Source organism: Trichechus manatus, unplaced genomic scaffold, assembly GCF_000243295.1.
Source record: "Trichechus manatus latirostris isolate Lorelei unplaced genomic scaffold, TriManLat1.0 scaffold00035, whole genome shotgun sequence".
NCBI classification, from domain to species: domain Eukaryota; kingdom Metazoa; phylum Chordata; class Mammalia; order Sirenia; family Trichechidae; genus Trichechus; species Trichechus manatus.
Window position 1 is genome coordinate 13,902,381 of NW_004443971.1, and position 26,169 is coordinate 13,928,549.

The window sequence follows — 26,169 nt, forward strand, 5'->3', positions numbered from 1 at the left end:
TCTTTGACTTAAGCACCCCGTGGTCTAAGCAAAGGCTGCCAAGAAAGAAATGTCTCTTAAGTCAAAAGTAGCACCAAGGCACCACATCCCGCAGTGCAAATCTACTGTGACCTTGTAGGTGGAGGAGAAAGACTATCCCCAACATCAATTGGGGGTTTCTTCCAATATGCCACAATGATAATTCACAGCTGGTCAAATGCCCATGGCCAAAACAAAGGAGAGAAAGGAAGCAATTATCCAGATAATTCTGATCACACATACATAACGGATATTATAACTAAATTATTCAGATCACTGTACCATTCTCCACTTTACAGAACGAGACAACCAGTCATAAAATAGGTTGTTCAGCTACTGGCAGCTACAGTCTCATATTTTGAAAATAACCTTTTATGTACCTTAAGAGTTACTCAAACCATGGAGAAACATACTGTAACTCTGCGGAAACTAACTTGTAAAAGAGTTCCTGAGCCAAAAGGCCCCTTGTCTTGATTCAGAGATGGTTTCTCAACAGAGAATTGTTTTAACCTCAAATCTTTGAGCAGCTTAATCTTTAGCTGAATTTGTCTAGTGTGTTGTGGTATTACTACCTAATTAATTCAAGTCATTGCCAGTCCTGTAAATGAAAGGGGTGAGTGAGGAGGCCTATAATGCATTTGCAGACACTTAAAAAAAAAAAAGATTCCATAGCTGTCATCTCCTTCTCCTATTTCAAGAGTTTACTGGATGTGGAGAGATACTAACTGACAGAAGCTGCACTTCACAATCTGGGGTGGCAGTGAAAAGAGAAGGAAAGGCACAAGGAGGTCAGGCTCAGGAGTAGGGATCAGACAGTGGTTACCTGGTATGGGAGGGAGATCTACCATGAGTGGCCTCAAAGTAGGTGTTTTTCTCAGGGCATTATTAAAATGTGTATGGTAAGGACCAGACTCAGCTAGCAGAGTTACCTTTAAAAAACGGGGTTACTAAGTTACTGTAAGAAAACTGTGCTTCCATAGAGTAGTAACTCAATAAAGGGACACATGGACCACAAAGCTGGATTCTATTGCTTTATCGTCTACAAATCCATTAAATGATATCTATCCTCCAGAATCCAAATCTCAATCTCCTTAATATCCCAAATACAACTGAAAAATAAGAATTCACCTTCCCAAAATTTTAGAAATTAAAAGTAATAAATGTGGCTGTCTTAGTTTCTATCTTATTTTATATATATTCTGCTTCTTTTTAGGTAGGCTATAGAGCTCTGGAGGTCCCTGGGTGGCTCAAGCAGTTTGCAGTTGGCTACTAACCTAAAGGTTGGTGGGTCGAACCCACCCAGTGGCATCATGGAAGAAAGGCCTGGCAATCTGCTTCCAAAAAACATTACAGCCAAGAAAATCCTATTGAGCAGTTCTACTCTGTAACACAAGGGATTGCCATGGGTCGGAATTGCCTCAAAGGAAAGAGGTTTGATAGAGCTCTGGACTTTAAATCTGAAAATTCTGTGCCTAAATGCAATTTCTCTCCTTTCCAATCTTGCACAAGTAACAATTTCTCTGAGTTTCAGTTTCCTTATCTTTAAAACGGGAATAACAATACTACCTGCCCCACCTACTTCAGAGGTTCACTGCTGAGACTCACAGGAGACAGGATGTACAAAATCATTTTATAAACAGCAAAGCACTATACAAATGTTGGTTGCTACCTTACATGGGGCACTGTTATGAGCAGAAAATATTGGATATAAATAGAGTTAACAGAGAAAAAATTTCCTCTATCTGAGAGAGAAGAGTTGCAAACAGGGTGAAGCGTAATTTTAAGCTATTGGTTAATATATTAGGAAAGTGGTTTGTCATAAAGTTGAATCATTATTTAGAAGTGGATTCTCATGCCAACACATTCACTTTGCACAGACCACAGAAGAAAAAAAATAAGAAGGCTAAAGAGTGGGTGTCCAGCTCTCAGCTCACCAAAATAACTGATGAAGTTCCATTTAGGGAGGTGGAGTTGGTTATGACACTCAGTATAAACAGATTATTGTTGCATAAGAAGAGAGATAAAGGTGTTATTACCAAGCACAGAACTGTCAGGTCAGCCACAATCCATATACTATAGCTAAATATACATAGGGCATGTGATTTCTACAGAGGGCTTTAAGAAAAAGAAAAGTATGAAAGTTATTCCATTGGTATCAAACAGACATAAGTGATTCAGTAGGCTGGTTCTCCATAGGAAGCTCTTAAGGAGGTCAACAGTGCTGGGAAGAAAATAAGACACCCACAACAACGAGATCGGGGTGCTCTAGAAGATACAGCCTGGAGGAGACACAAACTGGTTTGGAAGCGCTACAAATGAGCAAAACAAGAGGTGTGGTTTCAGAAAATTTTTGCCTTAACACAACATAAGGGTTTATTCTTTAAGTGATCGAATTTATTTTATAATGGAGACACAGACAGAAAAATGAATTTTCTGAAAGGGCATTAGACAAGTGACACTAACTAGGCATATGAGTGACATGGTGTACAGACACACCAACGAGACAGAAGTGAAGATGACTAATCCATAGGATAACACCAGGGACCAAATCTCCAGTAACCATGACAACCCAAGCAGGTGGAGGGAAATACAAACACTGACCAGTCAGCTGGGTGACACTATTCCTTGAGGTACGGACCCTGGGGTCGGAAAGAGACTTATTAGCGGAGAAAGCTAATCAAGAACGAAACTGACTATTCTAAAGGGGCCAGTGTCCACGCAGGAGGGCTCGGCAATGCCACGAATCCTTTCCATGGGGTAGCTCGCAGGTGTCATAGGTTCATCTGTAAAAGACTGGACGCTTATAAAATTGAGAAGGGAGTTACCTGGTGCAAGGCTGTCAAGCCGTCCACGTTGACGGTGTTGATGTCGGCTCCCCTAGCCAGAAGCTTTTTCACCTCGTCAGTGTCCCCGCTAGAGCAAGCGGCCAGAAAGACAGCACCGTCCTCGAAGCGGACCCTGGGGCTCCTCCGACGAGTCTGCGGCTGCCGTCCAGCGCCTCGCCGCTCCGCGGGCTCCTGCTCGGTCAGTGAACCCCGCCAACGCCGAAGCTGCTCAGCCCGCCGCATTCGCGCCGACTCTGCTCGCTTCCCGCCTAGGTGCTCCAGCTCCGCCATTGCTCCAGGTTCAGCAGCTGCTGCTGCAACTATCGCTACTAGATTGCTGTTGCAGCTCCTGTTGCTGCTGTCGCCTCCCTCGGAGCGTTTCAGCCTGGAGCAGAAGGCGGAGACCCGCGCGCCACCATCTTTACTCCTCCCGCCACTAGCACCGCCCGCACTCTCCCTCGGCTTCAATACGCAGGCGTTGCCCGGGCCCCGGGTCATCACGGGACTTGTAGTAAGAGACAGGCCCTAAGGGCGCGCTATGGCCTTAAGAGAACTACAAATCCCTGGATGCATCAGAAAAGAGGCGAGGACTGGCTGTTCTGTACTTAGCCGCAGATCCCAACGGGGTGACCTTTGCCCTAAAGCTGGAATTGTGTCCCGCACTGGCGTCAGCCGCTTCTACTGGGCATTTTGGGAGTGGTAGTTTTTTCTTGTTATGACTACTTCTAATCTTAGATCCTAAATGATCACGTCATTCCTTTGACTGGGAAAGGGGCAGTAACTATCCCTATTTTCTAGTGGGAAAAAGAGACAAAGTGCCTGAAAGACTCGAATCTATGTCCTGGTTCTAAATTTAGTAAATGTAAATAAATTGGCGGGGGGAGTGGGGGAAAAGGAGTACAGATACACATACAATATTACAAAATATTTTTAAATAACATGACGCTTATTCTAGGCCCAGAAAAGATCTTGAAAAAGATGTATCAAGGTATAGTGGAAAGAGCATAAGCTTCGAATTCAAGCACCCATGAATTCACATTTCTGTATAACTGACTTCTCCGAGCCTGCTTCCTTACGTGTAAAATGGAAATATCTCACAGGATAGTGATGTGGATCAAATGAGAGAACATATGCATGAATGCCTAGTACCATCCCTGGCACATATCAGCTCACAATAAATATTCATTTCCCTTTTTTCTCCTGCCTCCTCCTCTACCCTTTTCATGGATCTTAAATTCTCAGGAGACAAAGTGGATATCTTGTCTTCCATGATGTTTTTCAAAGCTACAGAAAGATGCTACCTATGGAGCATACTAAACTCCAAAGGCAACAAATAAAACATTTTCATATTCACCATGAGCTTGGTTAAAACTTAACGTCTGTCCTGTTGGTTTAAAACTTACTATATCCCCCAGGGCCTTAGCCTTGGACAAAATATAATTAAATGTGTTATCCATGATGAAAAAGAAAATATACAATTGTTAGGTTCTTTAAACTTTTCTATATGTTTGAAATTTTTCATTTAAAAAAAGTAAAATTGATTTTAAAAACCCATTGCTGTGGAGTAGATTCTGACTCATAGCGACCCTATGGGACAGAGTAGAACTGCCCCATAGGGTTTCCAAGGCTGTAAATCTTTCTCCCATTGGGCGGCTGGTGGGTTCAAACTGCCTTCCTTTCAGTTGGTAGCCAAGCACTTAACCACTGCGCCACCAGGGCTCTGTAAGACTGACTAGGGCACTGTAAAGAGAAAACGGAGGCCTAGTCACTTCCTTGACATTTTTTTTTTTAATATCACGTGAACATTTGCCTGTGCCTCAGTTTCGCCCGAGATGAACTGGGAATCATACACTGAAGAAATAAATGAATCAATGAATTGTGAGCCTCAAATGAAAAGTGACATATAAATGGAAAGTATTATTATGCATCATTATTATGTTTAATAATACTGCCTATCTACAATACAGAGCCCTGGTGGTGCAGTGGTTAAGCTCTCAGCTGCTACCGAAAGGTCAGCAGTTAAACTCACCAGCAGCTCCACGGAGGAAGATGTGGCAGTCTCCTTTCATAAAGATTTATAGCCTTGGAAACCCTATGGGGCAGTTCTACTCTGTCCTATAGGGTTGCAGTGGGTTTGGCTACCCACAATATGCTTTAATTGGATATTCTTAAATACTATATAGATATTACTTAAGCCTTACAGCATCTTTGTGAACTGTGAATAACAATGTCCCTAAAAATAATCAAGGTATAATCTTTATACAGTTTCATTCTCCTTGCTATATGCATTTACTTATAGTCACCACACAACATGCCTTGTCATTTATTGCAATCAAAAATTCTTTATGACATTTACTTTGTAACTTGCCAACATGGCACTTCTTATTCCAAGTCAAACTCTTGTGGATAATTAAAACTGTCCACAAGTTTCCAAATAGAATTCTCCCTAAAGGATAGAAAAAACACTGATAATAAATCAGATAGGAAAGAATATAGCGACCCTATAGGACAGAGTACAACTACCCCATAGGGTCTTCTAGGCTGTAATCTTCACGGGAGCAGACAGCCACATCTTTCTCCCTTGGAATGGCTGGTGGATTTGAACCGCCAACCTTTCGGTTAGCAGCCAAGGGTTTAACCACTGTGCCACCAGGGCTCCTTGGGAGAGAGGAATAGACTGTAAAACCAATATATCTTCCAGCTATGAGTATTGAAAGTAGTAATAATTATTATAATCTAATTCGTTTAACTGGTTTAGCCAAAACAAAAATTATGCCAAAAAAAAAAAATTCTTCAACCTATAAAGCATTCAAAAGGTTTTCAAAACTAGCATATCAGTATTTTTTTTTTTTCTGAACTTTCCCCCTCAACCAGGGCTCTCTGAAAGTAAACTTATATAATCAACTCATCAAACAAATATTGTAGTTTAAAATTTCTTAAATAAATATTCTAAAGAAAATATATTTTTGTATACAAGTGAGTAAATTTTTACAAGCTATGTACAAATAAAATACAATTTTTGTATTTTTAAGTGTACTAGGTGAGCCAGCTATGATGTGTTGTTTTATTAAGTGAAGAAACTTTTATAAAGTAATAATTTCCTATGCCCACACTTTAAAAAAATAAATGGTAATATTAGGACATGCTGTTTTTAAAAGCAATGACACCTGTGCATTCCGTTCATGAACTCTTTCAGCCAGGCCTCTATTCCCACCAGTTAACATACCGCCCTCTGGTGGACAAATGGAAACTGCACATTTAGCATTTGAGTTTGTTTTTTTTTTTTTTCCTTCAATCCTTCCAGTTTGGTTGCCAAAACTATAGTTATTTGCTTACTTTATCATACTATCTCTGCTTCCAGTAAACTCAATACAATCTCTGCATTTCCTAAGAGACATTTTAAAAATCCATTTCTCAGAGAACCACCCAAGAAAGTAGTTGATTTCAATTCTGAGGACAGAACTGTAATTGAGGTACAATTACAGTTGGAATAGGAGAGAAAATAGGGAAGACATTGAAGGGAATAGAACAGCGAATACCATTAGTGAAAGAAGTAGCAAGTCCAGAATTATGACAGAAAACACTTCCTTACAATGAGTAAATACTAATAATAAATGCAAAACTCTAGCAGCTAAATGGAAATTAGACTGCACAGTAACAGGATTCCTTGTTTGTAATTCATAAGGTACTTTAGTTGGTTCATTTCTACAACTAATGAGAGGTACCCCAGGGTAGAAGCGTGGACAGAGTTCTAGTGAATGTGTGAGTCTGTTGATGAGAGATAACATACCATGCAGTGGTCATGGGGGAACCAGTTGCTACTTAACACCAATTTGAACTAAATGTAGAAATCACTGCTGTGGCCAAAATGATGTTGGTTTACAAATTTAGGAAGAGAATGATCATTACTCCTTGTTATAGATTGAATTGTGTCCCCCAAAAAAATTTGTGTCAACTTGGCTAGTCCATGATTCCCAGTATTGTGTGATTGTTCACCATTTTGTCATCTGATGTGATTTTCCTATGAGTTGTAAATCCTACCTCTATGATGTTAATGGGGGCCCTGGTGGCACAGTGGTTAAGAGCTCAGCTGCTAACCAAAAGGTCGGCAGTTCAAATCCACCAGCTGCTCCTGGGGAACCCAATGTGGGTAGTTTTATGATGTTAATGAGGAGGGATTAGTGGCAGTTATGTTAATGCGGCAGGACTCAATCTACAAGATTAGATTGCGTCTTAAATCAATCTCTTTTGAGATATAAAAGGGAGAAGCAAGCAGAGAAATGGGGACCTTATACCACCAAGAAAGTACAGCCAGGAGCACACGTCATTTGGATCCCGGGTCCCTGCACTGAGAAGCTCCTAGACCAAGGGAAGATTGATGACAAGAACCTTCCACCAGAGCCAACAGAGAGAGAGCCTTCCCCTGGAGCTGGCGCCCGGAATTTGGACTTCTAGCCGAGTAGACTGTGAGAGAATAAATTTTTCTTTATTAAAGCCATCCACTTGTGGTACTTCTGTTATAGCAGCACTAGATAACTAAGACACTCCTATACCACTACCGTTCCAAAGTCACAAAATGAGCTAAGAGCAATGAGATGAGGTTGTTTGGGTGTTTTTCCACCCATGCTGCCAGTTAGCTTTCCAAGGCTAGTCAAGTTCCAGCCACATCCTTTAGATTCAAGTCAGGTCTGGGCTATCCTTGAGCTCTCATGGAGCACTCACCTCTGGTAGAGACAACGCTGAGAGTCAAGGCTGGCTTAGCTATAAATATGTACTTCCTTGGTCAGGAGTCTTCGTGGCCCAGTGGTTAAGAGTTTGGCTGCTAACCAAAAGGTTAGCAGTGCATAATCCACCAGCCGCTCCTTGGAAACCCTATGGGGCAGTTCTACTCTGTCCTATAGGGCCGCTATGAGTTGGAATCCACTCGATGGCAACAGGCTTTGGTCAAGAAGTACCACATTTTTAGAGTTGGAAAAGGGCTTAAAAGTCATCTCTTGCACACTTCCACCCAATGCAAGGATCCCTTTTGCACTATCCCTGGCAAGTGATTACCTAACTTCCTCTTGAATACCTCCACCCACTGCCATCGAGTCCATTCAGGCTTATAGTGACCCCATAGGGTTTCCAAGGCTGTAAATCTCTACAGAAGAAGACTGCCACATCTCTCTCCCGCAGAGCCGCTGGTGGTTTCAACCTCCGACCTTCCGATTAGCAGTCAATCACTTTAACCACTGTCCCACCAGGGTTCCTTTGAACACTTCTAGTGATGGGGAGTTCAGTATCCCCCAAGTTTACCTGTTTTTTCTTAAGAGTTGTAATTGACAAACTATGGTATTGAGCTAAATTTTGCATCGTTTAAAATGTCATCCATTGGTCTTAGATGTATCCTCTGAAGCAGTAAAATCTTCCATGCGAAAAATAGTTAAAGTAGATGAAGACAGCTTCATGTATGCCCATCTCCAGAAAAAATATTTCCAGTTCCCTGTATTGTTCCTCCTCTGATGTGGTTCCCAGCTCCTTCGCTGCCTCACGCCAGGATGTCTGTCTCAGTATACACTCTAGTTTGTTAATGTCCTCTTGAGATTAAGGTAGTAATCCAATTGAAACCGTTATCAACCATTGAGTCAGTCTGCACTGCCTGAGAGTTATTAGAGAAAAATTATGCGGGATGATAGATAATCCACATTATAAAATGCGCCCATAAGTACATTCATGGGAAGGAGGGTTGGTAGAGAAGAAAGCTCTCAAACGAAAATCATTATCTTTCTGAGAGGGTTGTTTCCAGAGGTTGTTCTTATTCTCTTTCGGGAAGCCCAAACTAGGCAATGGAATCTGAACCTTTGAACTAGGACAAACCATTCCCATTTTAACAATCCCAAAACTGGCTCACCTCACAGGGTTGTTGTGACGATCAGTAATGAGATACATGACCATATAATGAAATATAAATGTAAGAAGTTACCACCATCACTGAGGCGGGAGATGTCAGTCAACTGCAGAAACTTTCAGAGCTCCCCGCCCCCCAGTACCGGCCCCACTTCTTTCATCTCTGAATCTCCAACAGCTGGAGGCAGTTGGGCGTTTGAGATTGAGCGGCGGCGCACAGCGCGCGCTCCGATTTGAACGCGGCGGGAGCGTAAACCAGGCTCGAAGCGCTGACCAATAGACTGCTGCATTCCTCTTCCGGCGATTGCTGCGGGCCAATCGCAACCCTCAAGGGGCGGGGGGCGGAGCGACGCCAACCGACGCGGGTAGCGCAGGCGCGGCTAGCCAGGTAGTCCCCGCGAAGTTGTGGCTTGAGGCAAATCGGCACAGGTAAGAGAGAATTTTCCAGTTCTCTAGCTGAGAGCACGCACTCCGGAGAAGGTCACTTTAGGTCTTGGCGGGGGAAGGACTCCTATTTCTGTCTAAAAAGGGAGTCTACTCTTTTCTGAAAGGAGAGCATCAGAAAAGCCGCTGTTGACCGGAGGCTCTTACAGTCTGTCTTCTGCAGTCAAATCGTGGTCATCTCCCCCATCAGTCCTCCTGCAGGGAGATGTACGTTCTGTGGGGACGTACGTTTTCATTCTCTTGGGTATATACCTAGGAGTGGAATTGCTGGGTCATATGGTAAGTCTGTGCTTAGCTTTTTGAGGAATCGCCAAACTTTTCCACAACAGCTACATCATGTTATAAATTCTAGGCATTCAAGGTAAACAAGATGATAAAGTCACTAAGTTTCAGGTGGTTTTACAGCAATAGGTAATTGATATATTAATAAATGTAAATGTTCTAAACACACCAGTTAAATTAGATCAGTTTAGCTAGATTAGAACACGGGGTTTTAAAAGTCCAAGTATGTACAAGAGGCACATCTAACGTTTAAAGATATAGAAAGGTTGAAAATAAAAGGATGGGAAATGATATCTCAGGCAAATACCAACCAGAAGAAAGCTAGGATAGCATTGATATGAAAGATACTCTAAAGTACAAGCATTACTAGAGAACAGAGTGTTCTCTAATAATGATAAAAGCTATAATTTGCTAGGAATATGTAAAAATTCTAAATTTGTGTGTATCTAAAAGTCCACCCTAAAACATATAAGGCAACTTGACAAAAGTGCAATGAGACATAAAGCACCTATGTGCCATGGTAGTGATCTACTATGAATTAAACATCACTCTCCATAATGGATAGATCACACAGAGAAAAAGATCAGTCAGGATTTAAAAGATTTGAACAGTACAATTAGGAAGCTTATCTAATGGGCATATATAGAACACTGTCCCCAATAATTTCTGGATAGACATTCTTCTTAAGCACTCATGGAACATTTATGAATATGTTGAACATTATAAAACAAAACTCAACAAATTTCAGAGGATATAAAACTGTTCTGTAACCACATATAAAAAATCAATAACAAATATAACTAGAAAACCTCTGCATGTTTAAAAATTAAAAAACCTGTTTTAAATAACTGATGTATCAAAGAAGAAATCAATGGAAAATTAGAGAACGTTGAGAACTGAAAAATAAAGAATATTCTATATATCAAAACTTTGGGATGCAGCAGTACTTTGAAGGTAGCTTATAGTCTTAAATATTTACAGCTGCAAAGAAAAAAAAATTAAGCATACAACTTAACTTTGAAAAAGAAAGAAAGTAGTATGGAAATAATAAAGATAGAAGCAGAACTTATTGAAATAGAAAATTTCCAGTAAAGAAGAACTATATAGTCTTGTTTGCAAAGACTAATAAAATTGACACATGCTTGGCAAGATTGGTCAGAGAAAGAAATGATGGCACACAGCAATGTCAAATGAAAATGGAAGCATAATCGCAGATGCTGCAGAGATTAAAAAGATAACTTTACAAATAAATTTTTAAAACTGGATGAAGTAGTTAAATTCCTGGAAAATTTTAACCTGCCAGAATTGACTCAAGAAGAAATAGAAAACTTGAGTAGTACTGTGATATTTAAAGAAATTTGATTTGTAGTTAAAATCAGAAAGGAGAATTACAGGCCATTCTTACCCATAAGCGTAGTGTCAAAAGCTTTCCCTTTAAGTTTAGAAATAGGACAAGAATACCAGCTATCAGCTCTTCTGTTCAACATTGTACTGGAATGGATAGCCAGAATAGAAACCAAGGTAATAGACTGGAAAGGGAGAAATAAAACATTTGTGGATGATGTGGTTGACTATGTAGAATTACTTCTCCCCATCCCCAAAAGTAGATTCATCATTAGCATTACTAAGATTTTAGTTAAAAATCAATTATATTTATGTATGTCAGAAACAGGTAGAAAATATACTTCTTTAAAAGATAACAAAAAATATAAAGTACTTAGGAATAAATCTAACAAAAGCCAGTTAAGACTTATATAGAGAAAACTATGAAACTATTGAAAAGTATCAAAAAAAGACCTAAGTACATGAATATATTACGTTCATGGATCGACAGACTCAGTATCATAAAGATGTCAGTTCTCCCGATCTATAGAGTCAGTGTAATTACAGTCCAAATCACAACAGGGTACTGTATGTTTGTATACGTATTTGTGGATTTTTATGAGATGATTCTAAAATTTATATGCAAGAGCAAAGGGCAAAAAATAACCAACACATGCTTGAAGAAAAAGAACAAAGTGGAGGAACTTGACTTAACCATACATCAAGTTTTATTAATAAGCTGTGGTAATTAGAACAGTGGGATGTTAGCTCACGTGTAATCCAATTGACCAGTGGAACAAATTAGAGAGTCCCAAAACAGATCCACACATACATGAAAACTTAATTTATGACAATGTCAGCAGGGAAAGGATTGACTTTTCAATAAATGGTGCTAGGACAACTGGTTATTCATATGGGGGAAATTTTATATTGGACCCTTCATACCATACACAAAAATCAATTCCCAGAAGGTAAAAGACTTACATGTAAAAGGCAGAAGTATAAAATGTTTAAAAGAATGATGTAGGGAAATATCTTTTTAAGTCTGAGGGTAAGGAAAACTTTCTAAGCACACAAAAGATTTAAAAATTGATGACATTGTGTATATTCATCAAAAGACACCAGAAGTGGAAAGACAACCCACACTGGGAGATGGTATCTACAACACATGTCAAAGGATTCATATACTTTGGCAGTAGCTAGAGGAAAAATGAGAGTTCAGAGGGGTGTTGAGTGGATATGTGCAGTGGGTGTTTTCTTTAGATGAGAGAGACTTTGAGCATATTTGCATGTTGATGAGTAAGAAGGAAAGTTTGAAAATACTGGAGAGAGATGGAATGATTGAAGGAGTGGGATCCCTGAAGAATAGGGAGGGTGTGAAATCCACAATACCATGGAGAGAACCTCAGATATTTAAGCACTAACTTATAAATATCTCAGAAGTAGAGCCCCTAGTGTTGACTAACTCCATATTATTCTCTATGCTCTCCTCGTAAAGCATATGTAGACTTCCTCACAAAGATATTTGCCAAATTCCTTACTGTGCCAGGCATTCTGAGGATACAGTGGTGAGCAAAATCAGACCCAGGCCCTGTCCTCATGAGTTTATGATTATCAGTGGAAACAGGCATTAATTTAAAAAACCTTTAGTGTTTTCGTTGTTTATAGGACTTTTTTGCATTCTTTTATTCTTTATTTTTGAAATGTATTTGCTTTAGTAGATAGTAAGTTCACAAGAAGGAAATGGAGAAAACTCAGACTCCCTTGTCAGAATAGGGATTAATAAGAGGAACCTATTAGTCGTTCACTCAATTGAAGCCGTATGCTGATAGCTCCACAGTAACAATGGCTGACTACTTCATGGTTGCCTCTTTTCTCCCGCAGTGAGTCCCAGCCAGCTCTTAGTGCCGAGTGGTGAACTGTGTGTGGTTCCTTCTACTTGGAGATCATGCAGAGAGCTACACGTCTGAAGAGGGAGTTGAACCTGTTAGCCACAGAGCCTCCCCCAGGCATCACATGCTGGCAAGAGAAGGACCAGATGGATGATCTTCGAGCTCGTGGGTATCGCCACATCATGCCTGTGATGAGAGTCAGGACCCTATTGAATTTTGTGCTGAAATTCAACATTTGTATATTCTTCTAAAGTGGGAAGCAGTTGCATAGTCACAGTGTCCTGCCATCTTTCTGTCCTAACTTGTTTGCATTCATAAAAGGTTTGCTTGACATATGTTGCTTCTCTGGCCTTTTATTATACCTTTTGCTGATTTATAGCCAAGATTTGGGCACCAGCTCTGAAGCAATGGTTAGAGATCACCATCTCAAATGTTTGAGTCCAGGCAAGAAGTGTAAATGATTAGAATACTGCAGTCCAAATAAAACAAATCTGCAGGTTGTATTTGGTGTGTGGCCAGAATTTTGCAGCTTCTGTTTTGGATCTTCTGTATGTCCTAGCTGTGACACCATCCACTTTTTGGGTACATCAGCATTATAGTGCATTGCATGAGGACTTAACACCCTGAGTGAGAATTGTGGGCCTAGACTCAGTTTCTGTCTTAAGACCAGAGAACTCATTAAGTTCATATGGTGTGATGATTCAAGTCATCTCATTCCCTTTTAACTTTTTCTTTTCTTTTAAGAAATATTAGGCGGGGCCAACACACCTTACGCAAAAGGTGTTTTCAAGCTGGAAGTTATCATTCCTGAGAGGTTGGTGTGAATTTGATTCTAAACCTCCAGCGTAAAGTGCAGTTATTGGAAGAGAGAGCCGTATAGTAGAGCGAGCATTAAATCTTAGGGTTAAAGGACCTGGATTTTAATCCTAGGTTTTATCATGACTTAATGTGACCCTAGGTCCCTGGGTGGCTCAAACAGCTTGCGCTTGACTATTAACCTAAAGGCTGGCAATTCAAACCCACCCATAGTGCTGCAGAAGGAAAACCAGGTGATCTGTTTCCGTAAAGATAACAGCCAAGAAAACCCTATGGAGCAGTTCTACTCTGTAACACCTGGGGTCGCCAGGAGTCAGAATCGACTCAATGGCAACAAGTGTGGTTTTGTTTTTTAATGTGACCTTGGAAAAGTTATTTTATCTCTCTGGCGTTCAGTTTCCTTCTCTAAAATGATGGGCTAGATTACGTCTAAGGCCCCTTTTAATTCGAGTCTCCTTTAAGGCTCTCATCAAGTGAACTGTAGTTGTGGTAGTTTTGTGTAGGGTGGGGAAGGGAGAGATGAATATCTAATTATCTATTCACCAGACTTGTTAAAGTCCTGAGGAAGTTAGCTTAATCATGTGGTACATCAGGTCTGGAAATAGACTGGGAACTTTCCAAAGTTTGTTTCTCAAAGGGACGTGATAACCAAATGCCTTGATTGGATCGTGGTATGAAAAACGCAGCTGTAAAGGACATTTTGGGGACAATTGAGGAAATATAAATATGGACTGAATAGATGATATTGGGGAATTATTTTTAATTTTCATAGGTATAATAATAGCATTTCAGTTATATAGTAGAATGTCTTGATTCTTAGGAGATACCTGCTGAAGTATTCAGTGGGTGTAATGGCTTGAATCCAGGCAGTGGGTATATGGGTATTAATATTAAATGATGTATTTAGTACTGTGGTTTCAACTTTTCTGATTGTTTGAAATTTTTCATAAGAAGTTGGAGGGCGGGAAGGTTTGCCTCCCAAAGGCTGTCTTCCTGATATTTCTATAATACCAGAATTATTTTTTTTTCATGTTAATGACTAGGAGGCTGTTTATAATGTATTAAGAAGCAATATTATAATGAAAATATGTCCATTGTCCTGTGCTTTCAAAGGTACCCATTTGAACCTCCTAAGATCCGATTTCTGACTCCAATCTATCATCCAAACATTGATTCTGCTGGAAGGATTTGTCTGGATGTTCTCAAATTGCCACCAAAAGTGAGTGGTTGGTAAAGGGTTGACTCTACAGCATTCTGTTGTCCTCACCTGTAAAACTTGAAATAGAGTATCACATTCTTAGTAATAACAAAAGCAACTGCCTTTCCTTGTATAGGGTGCCTGGAGACCATCCCTCAACATTGCAACTGTGTTGACCTCAATTCAGCTGCTTATGTCAGAACCCAACCCTGATGACCCACTCATGGCTGACATAGTAAGTATTCCCTGCAATACATATCCTAATTTCTCTATCCACTGGCTGTCTATAGCTGCAGCAGCTGGAGCTTACCATTACAAATGATATTTCTCTCCATTGATTCTTTTCTTTGATTTCATCTCAGTCTTCAGAATATAAGTATAATAAGCCAGTCTTCCTCGAGAATGCCAGGCAGTGGACGGAGAAGCATGCAAGACAGAAACAGAAGGTATAATGTTTGTACAGCTCTGCTTATGCTCCTCTTGTCAGTCCCTTGACTGTATAAGTATAAATGATGTTTATTACATTTGCCAAATTTGTATTGTGCCCTAGAATGGCTGGCTGATCCTTTTCTCCTACTGCAGTCTTTAAAAAATAGCCTAGTAGCTCAGCCAACAGTAGATTTTTCCTAACAGTTATCATCTGTTGACAACACTAGAGGGCAGGCAGCATCTGGTTGATTTTTGTTATACTTCTTGGGGGTAGCAGGGATAGAGGGGAGGTGACTCAGATTCTTTTTTCTAAATTTTCTTATTTAACACCGAGAAGGGACTATATTTGTAGGAATGCGGTGGAAGAGGGGTGCAGGGCAGGAGGGGAAAACTGACATTTCTTATGGGGCCATTCAAAATACAAATTGCAGAGACATGGAGATTAGCACATCCTGGTTCTTGCTGAGTTACAGCATCCTTCAAATTAAGTAGCAGTTCTGTTTACTTATGAAGAGAAATAAAAAAACATACAAAAGATTGAAGAAAATGCTTTTGGAAAGAATATTAAATACAAGAGGTAACAAAGAAGTACTTGGAAAATATAGAGCTTCCTTTTTCTGCATCCTGGCAGTTGTGTGAGCCTTGTTGTATTTCACCCTGTCTGCTCTTTCTAAGGCTGACGAGGAAGAGATGCCGGTTGATTCACCAGAGGCCAGTGACCCAGAGCCACACAACGCTACACAGAAAAGGAAAGCCAGGCCACTGGGAGGGGTAGAAAAGAAATTCTACCCTGATGGTTAGGGGGTTTCTCTTGGTCTTTGTTAATCTATCTTCATTCTTTACCAAGGTGGTCTAACTTGCCTACCTTTCTTGAATGTTTTTCTTTGTATTTGATGACATAATTTTTGTATCCTATAAAACAAACCTTGTATATTTATATATCCTGCGCTACAGTGATTCTCTGAGTATCATTTGTTTTATTTATCTTGTACATACGTATTTTAAAACCTCTTAACCTGAAAAATAAATAATCATTAAATGTTGAGTACGTGTTTATCCTGAATGTATGTCTGGGAGCGAACTGGCCAGATACTTCTATAATCAGAATGTTAAAATATTTGGAATTGTTGTCCTTTATTTTGCCGACTTATCGCCATCAATAGAGACACTGAATGTTTGACATAGACGTAAAGTTGCAGTTAGAAACAGTTCAATTACCACTAGGCTTTCAGGGATTCTGGGTTTTTCGGAATCTTAGCACAGTGCGAGAGTACAAGTAATGTGCACCCTGTCCACCCTTTTTTTTTTTTTTTTTGCAGCTTTCTCTTTGTGATTTACATAGCTGGCCACAATTACTGTGGTATGACTTTCATTCATTCAGCAAATATTTATCACTCACCTACTATGTGCCAAGCATTGTGCTAATGGTGAGCAAAATCAGCCATGAGATTAACCCAGTAATCACACATATTTAAAATAGGGATTATTACAATTCCTTTCTCTCCCTAGCTTCATTTCATGACAAGTACTGCTCTTAACAACTAGGTGCCAAACTTGAATCCCTACCCGTGATTTTATAATTACTTGACTTGTCTTTATTATTCTGTTTAGATGACAGAGATAACAGATTTGAGCAGAAATCAGTTGAAGTGGGAAGAGATTGCCCATGCCAAGTGAAAGACTTTGAGGAATGTAGCTATTAGGACTGCCTAGACAGAGAAGTAAAGACTGTGATGTCCTTGTCCATATCCCAGCAGAGCAGTGATTTTATACTAGGCTAGGTACCATGCACATAAAATGCATCTCTGAATTTGCAATTTCCATTCATCCACCTGTGAATTACTTTGTACCTTCACTCAGCCGCAGCCTGCCATATACTGTGTGTGGTGAACTCATGCAGAGAAGAGGGCAAGATAAGAAGTGTGAATTTATATAACCCATTAATGACAGGTAATGGCATATACCAAAAATGAAAATTTCTTTTGTATTCCCCAATTTATAAATTTCTAATTTCTACAGATTTTTTTAAATGAAGTTTTTTTTTTTTTAAATTGTAGTAGAAATATACATCCCGAAACATTTGCCAATTCAACAATTTTTACATGTATTCAGTGAGGTTGATTACATTCTTCATGTTGTGCAGCCATTATAACTATCCTTTTCTGAATCATTCCACCACCATCCACAGAAACTGCCCCCTACGCAATAACTCCCCCTTTCCCCTTCCTCTCACCTCTGGTAACCACTAAATAAGCTTTGGTTTCTATTTGCCTATTTCATATGTAAATGAGATCATACAGTGTTCTTTTGCAACTGACATATTTCACTCAGCAAAATGTTCTCAAGGTTCATGCATATTGTGGTGTGTACCAGGACTTCATTTATCTTCATGGCTGAGTAAAATTCATTGTGTGTCTGTAGATAAGACATTTCTGTTGTTTCCACCTTTTGGCTCTTATGAAAAGTGCTGCAATGAACATTGGTGCACAGGTTTCTGTTTGCATTCCTGCCTTCACTTCTTCTGGGTCTATACCTAGGATTGGGATTGCTGGGTCATATGGTAGTTCTATGTTTAACTTTTTGAGGAACCACCAAACTTTTTCACAGCAGATGTACAATTTTGCGTTCTTACTACCAATGGGTGAAGGTCCCAATTTCTTCACATCCTTGCCAACACCTGTTATGTTTTTATTATTTTTTACTTTATCATAGCCATTCTCGTGGGGGTGAGGTGGTATTGTGTTTTTTATTTTGTAATTTATTTTTTGTTCTTGAAAATATACACAGCAGAACATACACCAATTCAACAATTTCTACATGTAGAATTCAATGGCTGATTACATTCTTAAGTTCTGCAACCATTCTCACCCTCCTTTTCTGAATTGTTCCTCTCCCATTAACTCACTGCCCTCCTAAGCTTCCTATCTAACCTTTCAAGTTGCTGTTATCAATCTGGTCTCATGTAGACAGTTTTTTTAAAAGCGCTACACTCAAAGCAGGCAACTTCTACAGAATTCTTGAACTCACTTCTCAAAATCAATTACCGTTCTCTTTTTAAAGCGTAGGAATTACTTCTATTCTAGGCTTGTCTCATACTCATGCATACTTAAGTCAGGTTTGGGGTCACTAGATACTATTAGTATATCAATTAGGATGCTTTCAGTTGTGAGTCAAATACAAATCAAATGTGGGTAATAATAAAGGAAATTCGTTCAAGTCCAGGGGGTACCAAGCATCTAGGTCAGTAGATTCAAAGGCTCAACAAAATCATAAAGATCTTGCTCTCTTTCCATCTGCCATCCACAGTATCAGCTTTCTCTTAGGCTGTTTATTCCTTAAACTTCTTGCCGTCCAGCAACCGTGAGAGTTACGGACTTTCTTACCCACGTCCAGCAGGCCAGAGGGTTCCGCTGCCCATGGAACAAAAGACCCTGTGATTGGACCACCCAGAAGCCAATCACTGGCCAGGGAAATGCCATGTGTTGTTTGCTCTGGGTTAAGCCCAGATGTGAAGTTAAGAGGTGGATTTAGGGGTTAGCTGCAGGAAGAGACCTTCTCAGTTTCTCCATCTACAAGTCAAAACCCCCTACACATCTTGCCCATCACCAAGTCTGGTCATGTCGGCCAGCCGCTTCTACCTCCATTTTTAGCACACTAGTTCAAGCAGCCATAATCTCTCACTTACTTTATAGTCACTGCCTTCTATCTTGTCTCCTTGGCTCCACCGTTGACCCTTTACACACTCTGCTTCCCACAGTGCAAGAATCATGTTTTGACCATGTAAACCAAATTTTGTTCCCCTCCTTAGAACCTTCCAAGTGGCTTTTGCAATTAGAGAAAAAAAAAAAAAAAAAAAAATCTGATCTCCTTCCCTGGCCGGTAAGACCCTGCACAGTCTGGCCCCTGCTTGATTTGCTGACCCATCCTCACTGCATACTCTCTCCCCTCTCCTCAGTACACCACACTCCAGCCACACTGGCCTACTTTCAATCTCTTGAACACATCAAGCTCACTCCTGCTTCAGGGCTTTCACATTTGCTATTTCCTCCACCTCCTACATTTTCCATAGTGGCTCCTCATTTTGGCCTCAAAGTCCTTGTCTGTCCCATCTAAAGGAGCACCAAGAGCCCCAGTCACTGTCCAGCCCAAAGCACATTACCCCGATTCATTTCCTTCATAGCACTTGTACCTATCTGAAAATATGTGTTCATTTGTGTCTGTGTATATTGTCTGACTGCTGGAGATATAGTGGCTACAAGGGACTTCTCTCTAATCTCAAGAAATACCAGAGCCAAAAGTTATTAGAAGTTATCCATCCATCCCCCTGATTTGGCAAGTACAGAGGATGTACTTGTTAAATCAGAGAACAGAAATGACGTGCCTGAGGATTGGAAAAGCCCAAGTTCCTACTCCCAGCCCAGGGAAGAATGGAGACGTTTTAAAATCATGGACTCTGGGGTCAAGGAGACCAGTTCCAGCCCTGCCATGTGTGACCTTAGTTCACGTCTCAATCTTTCTATGCTTCCATATTCTCTTCTGTAAAATACAGATAATGATAATACCTAACTCCTGAGGTTGGTGTGAGGGTTGGTGCAATGATGCTTATAAAGCCCCCAGTGCAGGCCCAGGCGTGATGCTAACATTGAGTACTTAGCAGGGGACTGGTGGATGGAGACAGCAATCCAACCATAGGTGAGACCCAAAGGGCTGCTTCTGTCTGCTGCCCACTTGCCAGTCTGCTCCGTTACTATGACAAGCATGCTAAGAGAAGTTTCTCAACTCCAATCCCCTAATTAAAGAGAGATGACATCCATGACTGATCATATAAACATCTCAGATTCCAAGCTCCCCTCTGCTGCCCCCCATCTCTCTCTCCAGCTCTCCCCCAAAACTATCTAAATAAGAACAGATTTTACCACCCACCTTGTGGGCAGTCTCTGAGCTAAGGTTGGGGACTAGCTATTTATCCTTCGGCTGCTGAGGGAATTCAACACATACAAATAAAGCTCCTTTTCCAGCTCGAGTGTGTATTTTTCCATCAGCGTGTGGCCCCCCCTGCCCAGGTTGTCTTGTTTAGGTTGGGGCAGCCTGAGGGAGGGAAGGACAGGGAGAGGGTGTGGGGCAGAGATTTCAGAACCTGCTCCCCGGATGGCTGGCTGCAGGGCAGCTTGGAGTCCTGGACCGCAGAGGGCTGCCAGAGCTCCGGATGGAGCCACGAGAAGCTGGGGCAACGGACACAGACGGCCTCTGCGCAGAAACAATTCCACTTCCTCCTTCTTGGCAAGTCGCCCTGCCTCCTGCCATGGCCCCCAGAGAGTGCCCATCCCTCCCCCCAACTCTCAGTTTATATCACGGATGACAGGTTATCCAGAGTGTAGCTCCCATCCCACCCTCCCCCCAACCCTCAGTCCAGGGTTTCTCTCCTTCGTGTGCTTGTTTTCTCTGCTCATCTTTTCTCCTCACCTCACATCCCACCAGATCGTGTCGCCTTCCTTCTATTGCCTTCCTTCTTTGACCAGGACCCTGCAAGACCCTGTGCTTCAAGATAGGGTCTTCTCTGAGGATTCCTTCCCCACAAAACCCCGTTACAGGCAACTTCCTCTGGTGAAGGGATAAATTTTTAATCTTTAGGTTCTCTCTAGATCTGGGAGCTACGTTTGAGGAGCCACCTGAACCACCATAAGGGAGTGGTGCCCTGTGAGGGAACTTCCAGCTTTCCCTCTGCTGGTGGCTCACCATTTATCTCTGAATGTGACCAGGGAGGCTCCTCTCACATGGCTCCGGGGTCCCCCCCCACCACCAAAGTGTTCCCTCAAAAATCCCACAGCCTTCTTGGGAAGCTTTCAACTCCCCTCTCAGCAGCAGCTCCTCTGGGTAACCTTCTTTTTCCTTTCTAGCTTTCTCAAGGCTGAGCAGGAAGACAAGTCAGAGCCCCCAGACAGCTCTCTCATTTTTTGGGTTGAGAAGAAGAATAATAATAGCAGTTGACATTTCTCAGGTACATACTATGTTCCAGGCACTAAACTAAGTTATTTACATTTTAATCTCAATAACCCTCAGAGTTTAGATATTATTATTATCCCCATTTTAAAGACGATGAAACTGAGACCCAGAGAAGGTAAATAAAACCTAAAAGGACAGCTGGCTGTTAATGGCAGATTGGAATTTAAACCCAGGCCTGGCTGACGCCAGAGCCAGATTCAACAACTGTATGGATACTGTTCCAATATTTACACATCAGTCTCCCCAGAAGTAGCTATAGGATAGTGGGCAAGTTCCTCCTCTTCTGTGGGCCTCAGTTTCCTCCTCTATAAAATGAGGAAGTGGCTTTATGCTCTCTAAGCTTTCTCATAGTGCTGACACTGGCACTGCTGAGATTCTGAAACTGAGATCTGAGGACAGACAGTAGAGTGTGAGGACCTCAGGTTCAGCGATGAAGTAAATAAGGTTGGTTTCCGTTATATTCTCACCTCCCGTTTTCCATCCCCCCCTCTTCCAGCATTCTCTTGCCTTAGGTTACCCCCACCCAGGCCCACCATCCCCACCCAATAGCCTACCCTGACAATCCTCCTTCTTGCCATCAAAATTCCCATTCAATAACTGCCCTTCTTCCACACTAAGAGTTGATAATTGGCCAACGGGTTTATTCATGGGCCATGGGAAGGGGGTGATGCAGACAGATGGTTATTAAAGAAGAATTTCTGGGTTCTTTTTGCTGCAAGTGACAGAAATTTAACAATATCACTTGAGCAAACAGAAATTGGCTCACAAACGGAAGTCCAAATGTATCTTCAGATATGTCTAGGTACAGGTGCTCAAATAAGGCCATCAGGATTAATTTCTCTCTGCGTGGCAAGCCAGTCACTAGCAGCTCTAAATCCATCAGTCCAGCAACTCCAAGGGAGAGCACTTCTTTCCTATTAGCTCCATCAAACTTCCAGGGTGGGTCTCATTAACCTGTTGCCCTTGAGTTGATTCCAACTCATGGTGAGCCCCATGTGTTACAGAGTAAAATTGCTCCATAGGGTTTTCTTAGCTGTAAACTTTATGGAAGCAGATCTCTGGGCCTTTCTTCCCTGGCACTGCTGGGTAGGTTTGAACTGCCAAGCTTTAGGTTAGTAGTCAAGCGCAAACTGTTTACACCAGCCAGGGACCTTGGATCTCATTAGAAGGACTTGAGATAGGTGCCCATCCTTGGACCAATCACTGTGGTCAGGAGAATAATAGAGTAAGCAGACAAGGCTTAGGTCACATGCCCACCTCTGGAACCCAGAGTGGAGTCAACCCCGCCTGAACCACATGTACTTAGAGAGTAGTAGTAGTTGCCTGAAGGAAAGTTAAATTGATGTTAGCAGAAGATAGGATATGGATACTGGGCAGACTAAAGCAACAGCTGCCCTCGGCAAAGGGCCATACCTAACCTGAAAGTATAAGTAACTACAGGAAAACGTGTGAAAGCCAGAACCTGTGTGAGGAGGAAACCTGTCAGAGAAGGCAAACGCAAATATTTTCCACTAATAGAAAGCAATAGAAAAGCGGTAAGACTGCACCCTGTCAAAGGCGGAAAACTTTCAAGACCCAGAAAAACAAGGCAGTCCCCTCGAGTTCCAGCTCGCAGTCACTGTACAATGGTGAAATTTCAACCACTGTGGTAGCCCAGGGAGGAGATGTTACAAAGAAACAGGTCAGAGAACTTGATGGGCCTTTAAACCTTACCATATAATATCTGCCTACTCTGCTTTCTTCTAAACAGAAAGACATGCCCAACATGTGACAGACGCCTGGTGAAAGGAGGGTCAGAGTGGCAGTTCTCACGGATATAAATGGTTCAGGTCAGACACGAAGGTCTCCATTGCTCTGCATTGTTTGTATCTCCTGGCCAGGTGGCACCATCAGGCTAGGAAACAGGATCTTCATGGATGTACTTAGATAAGTTAATTTCTTCTTTTTTTTCTCAACAAGTTAATTGAAGGCCTTCTTTGTGCTTTGTTGTTGTTGTTAGCTGCCCTTGAGTCACCCCCAACAAATGGGGACCCGTGCAGAATGGAAGGAAACGCTGCCCAGTCCTATGCCAGACCCATGATTGGTTGCAGACTGGACTGTGTCATCCAAAGAGTTTTAACTGGCTGATTTTCAGAAGTAAATCACCAGGTCTTTCTTCCTAGTCCGTTTGGAAGCACCGCTGAAACCTGTTTAGCATCATAGCAACACACAAGCCTCCACTGATGGATGGTGACTGAGCATGAGGTGCATTGTCCAGGAATCGAACCTGGGTCTCCCACATGAAAGAAAAGAAGTCTACCACTGAACCACCACTAAAGGATTAAGGATACTACAGTGAACAAGAGCAACACGGTCCCTGCTCTTGTGGAACCTTCCTGCTCTGCCCACTGCCCAGTCTGAGAGAAGTAGCCCTGCTCACAGCCCACCATATTTTGTACAACATGATTCCACACCAACATACCCAATCACATACTACAATTTAGTGGACTGGGGAAGGTACCTGGCCTAAGAGTGGCCAACCATTAGTTGACCATTGACCTATGATTTGGCCTAGTGTAGAAAAAGGCGCTTGACTAGTCCGATTCTCTTTCAATCTCTGGACCATTACCTTGGGAAATACCAAAAGAAAACAAGGCAGTTAGTCCAGGAACTGAAGCTGAAAGGATGCGTAAGGGAGGCTTTGAGGAAGAACCAGGGTCATAAGGAGGCACATATAAGCAAAAGTTATGAATAAACATAGACTATGAGTCAGAAGAAGCAGTGAGGTAAAGACAAGATATAATTACTTCGAATTACTCTTTTAGCCCAGCAATTCCACTTCTGGGAATTTATCTTACAGACACACTTACACATGAGTTACATGACATACGTACAAGGTTAACTGTTGTAGTATTGTTTGTAAGAGGAAAAGATTAAGCAACCAAAATGTCCATCAGAAAAGGAATGGTGAAATAAAGTTATGATACATCTATATAATGGGATATAAGCAGTCATTTTAAAAATAAGAGCATTCTCTTTACTGATACGGAAAAATCTTTGAGCTATATTAGTAGGTGAAAAAGGCAGAAGGAAGAATTGTGGTATATGCTACCTTTTGTAAAAAGGAAAAATAAGAATATATATGCATTTTGTTTGTATCTGCATAAAGAAACTCTGGAAATATATTTTTTAAAAAGTTAGTGTCAAATACATTCTGACTCATGGCGATGCCACATGTCAGAGTATAACTGTGCTCTATAGGGTTTTCAGTGGCTGATTTTTCAGAAGTAGATTGCTTGAATTAGCTTTTCTTCCAAGGCGCCTCTAGGTGGATTCGAAACGCCAACCTTTTGGTTGGTAGCCAAGCACTCAACCATTTTTACCAGAGAGGGTTTGAGAAGTGGGGAAGTAGAGATAGGGATGAGAGGGAGACTTTTGAAACCTGTGAATGTATTACCCTTTCAAAATTTAAATTAGAAAAAAAAAAAAGCTTTCAAAATAAAAGTGGATAGGAAAGCAGCAGTTGGTTGTGGTTGAGAAGCAGATAGATGTAAGAACAGGCCTCCCAGAGAGCAGCCAAGCCTGCTAATGGTGCAGCAGAGTGACCAGTCACAGACTCCCACTGGGCAGCACTCTGAGAGCTGCCTCAAACCCAAAACTGCTCTCTGGTTTCAGGTACCATGAGGCCCAGTCCCACTGCTCTTTCTGGTTTTGGATTTGCAGAGATTCTGCCTCTCTTTTTGCTCCACACGTATCCTCTCAAGAAACACTCACTTGAGTTAGCCTCTGTGTCTGTTGCTCTCAACCCAAAGAGTCTAACAACAACAGCTGAAAAAATGGCCTTCCCTGCAGCTGGGCCAGAGGATGGAGGGGTTTAGAGTGCTCTGTCTTCAAGAAGAGTGGAGGACATGTGCTCGTGAAGGTGCCATTTGTCCTCTCAGAAGGGAGTCAGGGGCTACACCAGTAAGGTGTAGTATCTCATCCCCACGATTGCAGCTTTTTGTTGAGCTCAACCTCTTTTCCTTACCTTGAGAAAGGGACCTGCTTGGTTATTTTGGAGGCATCATCCCATTCTAAAGCCAAGCTTGGGGGAGAAGATTCACATGGCAGATGGTGAGAGAGGAAGGTCACCCAAGGAGAGGAAATCAAGTTTATTCTTTGGGTTCACAGTATCAGGGAACCCCAGGAATAGGTTTGGGCCTGAGAAGGTGCTCAGGGTCTGAGTAACAGAAAGCCCAATCTACTCCCTGCTTTCTTCAGATTATTCTGTGTCTAACTCAGGGCCAAGCACACAATGGGCACTTGAATACATGTGGGTGAGTGGAATCAATTCTGATGCCTCCACACTTCAACCTTGAGCTTCCTTGGCTGTGCTTCAGGTGCCCCAGAACTCAGAGGCAGGTTGAGGAAGAGCCTTGATGCTCTCAATGACTCCTCTCTCAAAGCAGTCCCACCTCAGGCCACACCCCACAGCTCAGTCTTCTCTCAAGGACCAGAGGCAGCAGAAAGGAGCTGAGAGACACAGATGGTACTTCACTGGTGCTTTATTATACAGGAGAATCCAAATATTTACATCTTGACAATTCTTATATTTCACACAGCTGGAGAGGGCATGGGATTGGAAACCAGAAGTGATGTAGGAGGTTGTGGGTGGTAGGTGGTGGGTGGTGGGTGGGACAGCTTACTAAAACAGAGCAGAGGTAGTTAGAGGAGATGGCGCTAGAGAGGATCAAGGGTTCTAGCTACCACCCCATCATCCTCACTTACTCAGGCCTACTATTGTTGGCAGCTCTTCCTCCTTATCCTCCCTCAATCTTTAACCTTTTATTCTTCCTGGAAGAGAAAATTAGAAGGCAGCTGGGAGGCTAGAGGTAGAGAGAGGAAGTCAAGGAGACAGTCCAGCTAGAGGTTTTGTTAATGCATAGTTTTCAAATCTCAGCACTGAATTTAAGAGGTTTTCCCCTTGATATGTACAGAGGTGCTTTAAAACTATGTTTTAGCCATAGGCAGTTCTTCTCCACAAGCTGGTCTGAGAGGAGGCTGTGGTTGGCACTGTCTGCCAAGGCACAATACA

The 26,169-nt window shown here is 41.7% G+C and overlaps 2 protein-coding genes across 3 annotated transcripts in view; one reads left to right on the forward strand and one right to left on the reverse strand.

The window, feature by feature from the left end:
• LOC101342161 (protein phosphatase 1 regulatory subunit 12B) overlaps window positions 1-3,275 on the reverse strand; it is a 108,361-nt gene extending 105,086 nt beyond the window's left edge. For both annotated transcript variants that reach the window (XM_023730338.1, XM_023730337.1), the window contains exon 1: window positions 2,844-3,275. In XM_023730338.1, the coding sequence (XP_023586106.1) occupies window positions 2,844-3,134 (291 nt within the window). In that variant the 5' untranslated portion in view covers window positions 3,135-3,275. The remainder of the gene's footprint in view (window positions 1-2,843) is intronic.
• A 5,844-nt stretch (window positions 3,276-9,119) lies between these two features.
• Window positions 9,120-16,015, forward strand: UBE2T (ubiquitin conjugating enzyme E2 T). The gene is made up of 7 exons (XM_004375283.2): window positions 9,120-9,158; window positions 12,663-12,835; window positions 13,415-13,484; window positions 14,600-14,705; window positions 14,821-14,919; window positions 15,047-15,130; window positions 15,789-16,015. The coding sequence occupies exons 2-7, from the start codon at window positions 12,727-12,729 to the stop codon at window positions 15,912-15,914; spliced, it is 594 nt and encodes a 197-aa protein (XP_004375340.1). The 5' UTR covers window positions 9,120-9,158; window positions 12,663-12,726; the 3' UTR covers window positions 15,915-16,015.
• The last annotated feature ends 10,154 nt before the right edge of the window (window positions 16,016-26,169 follow it).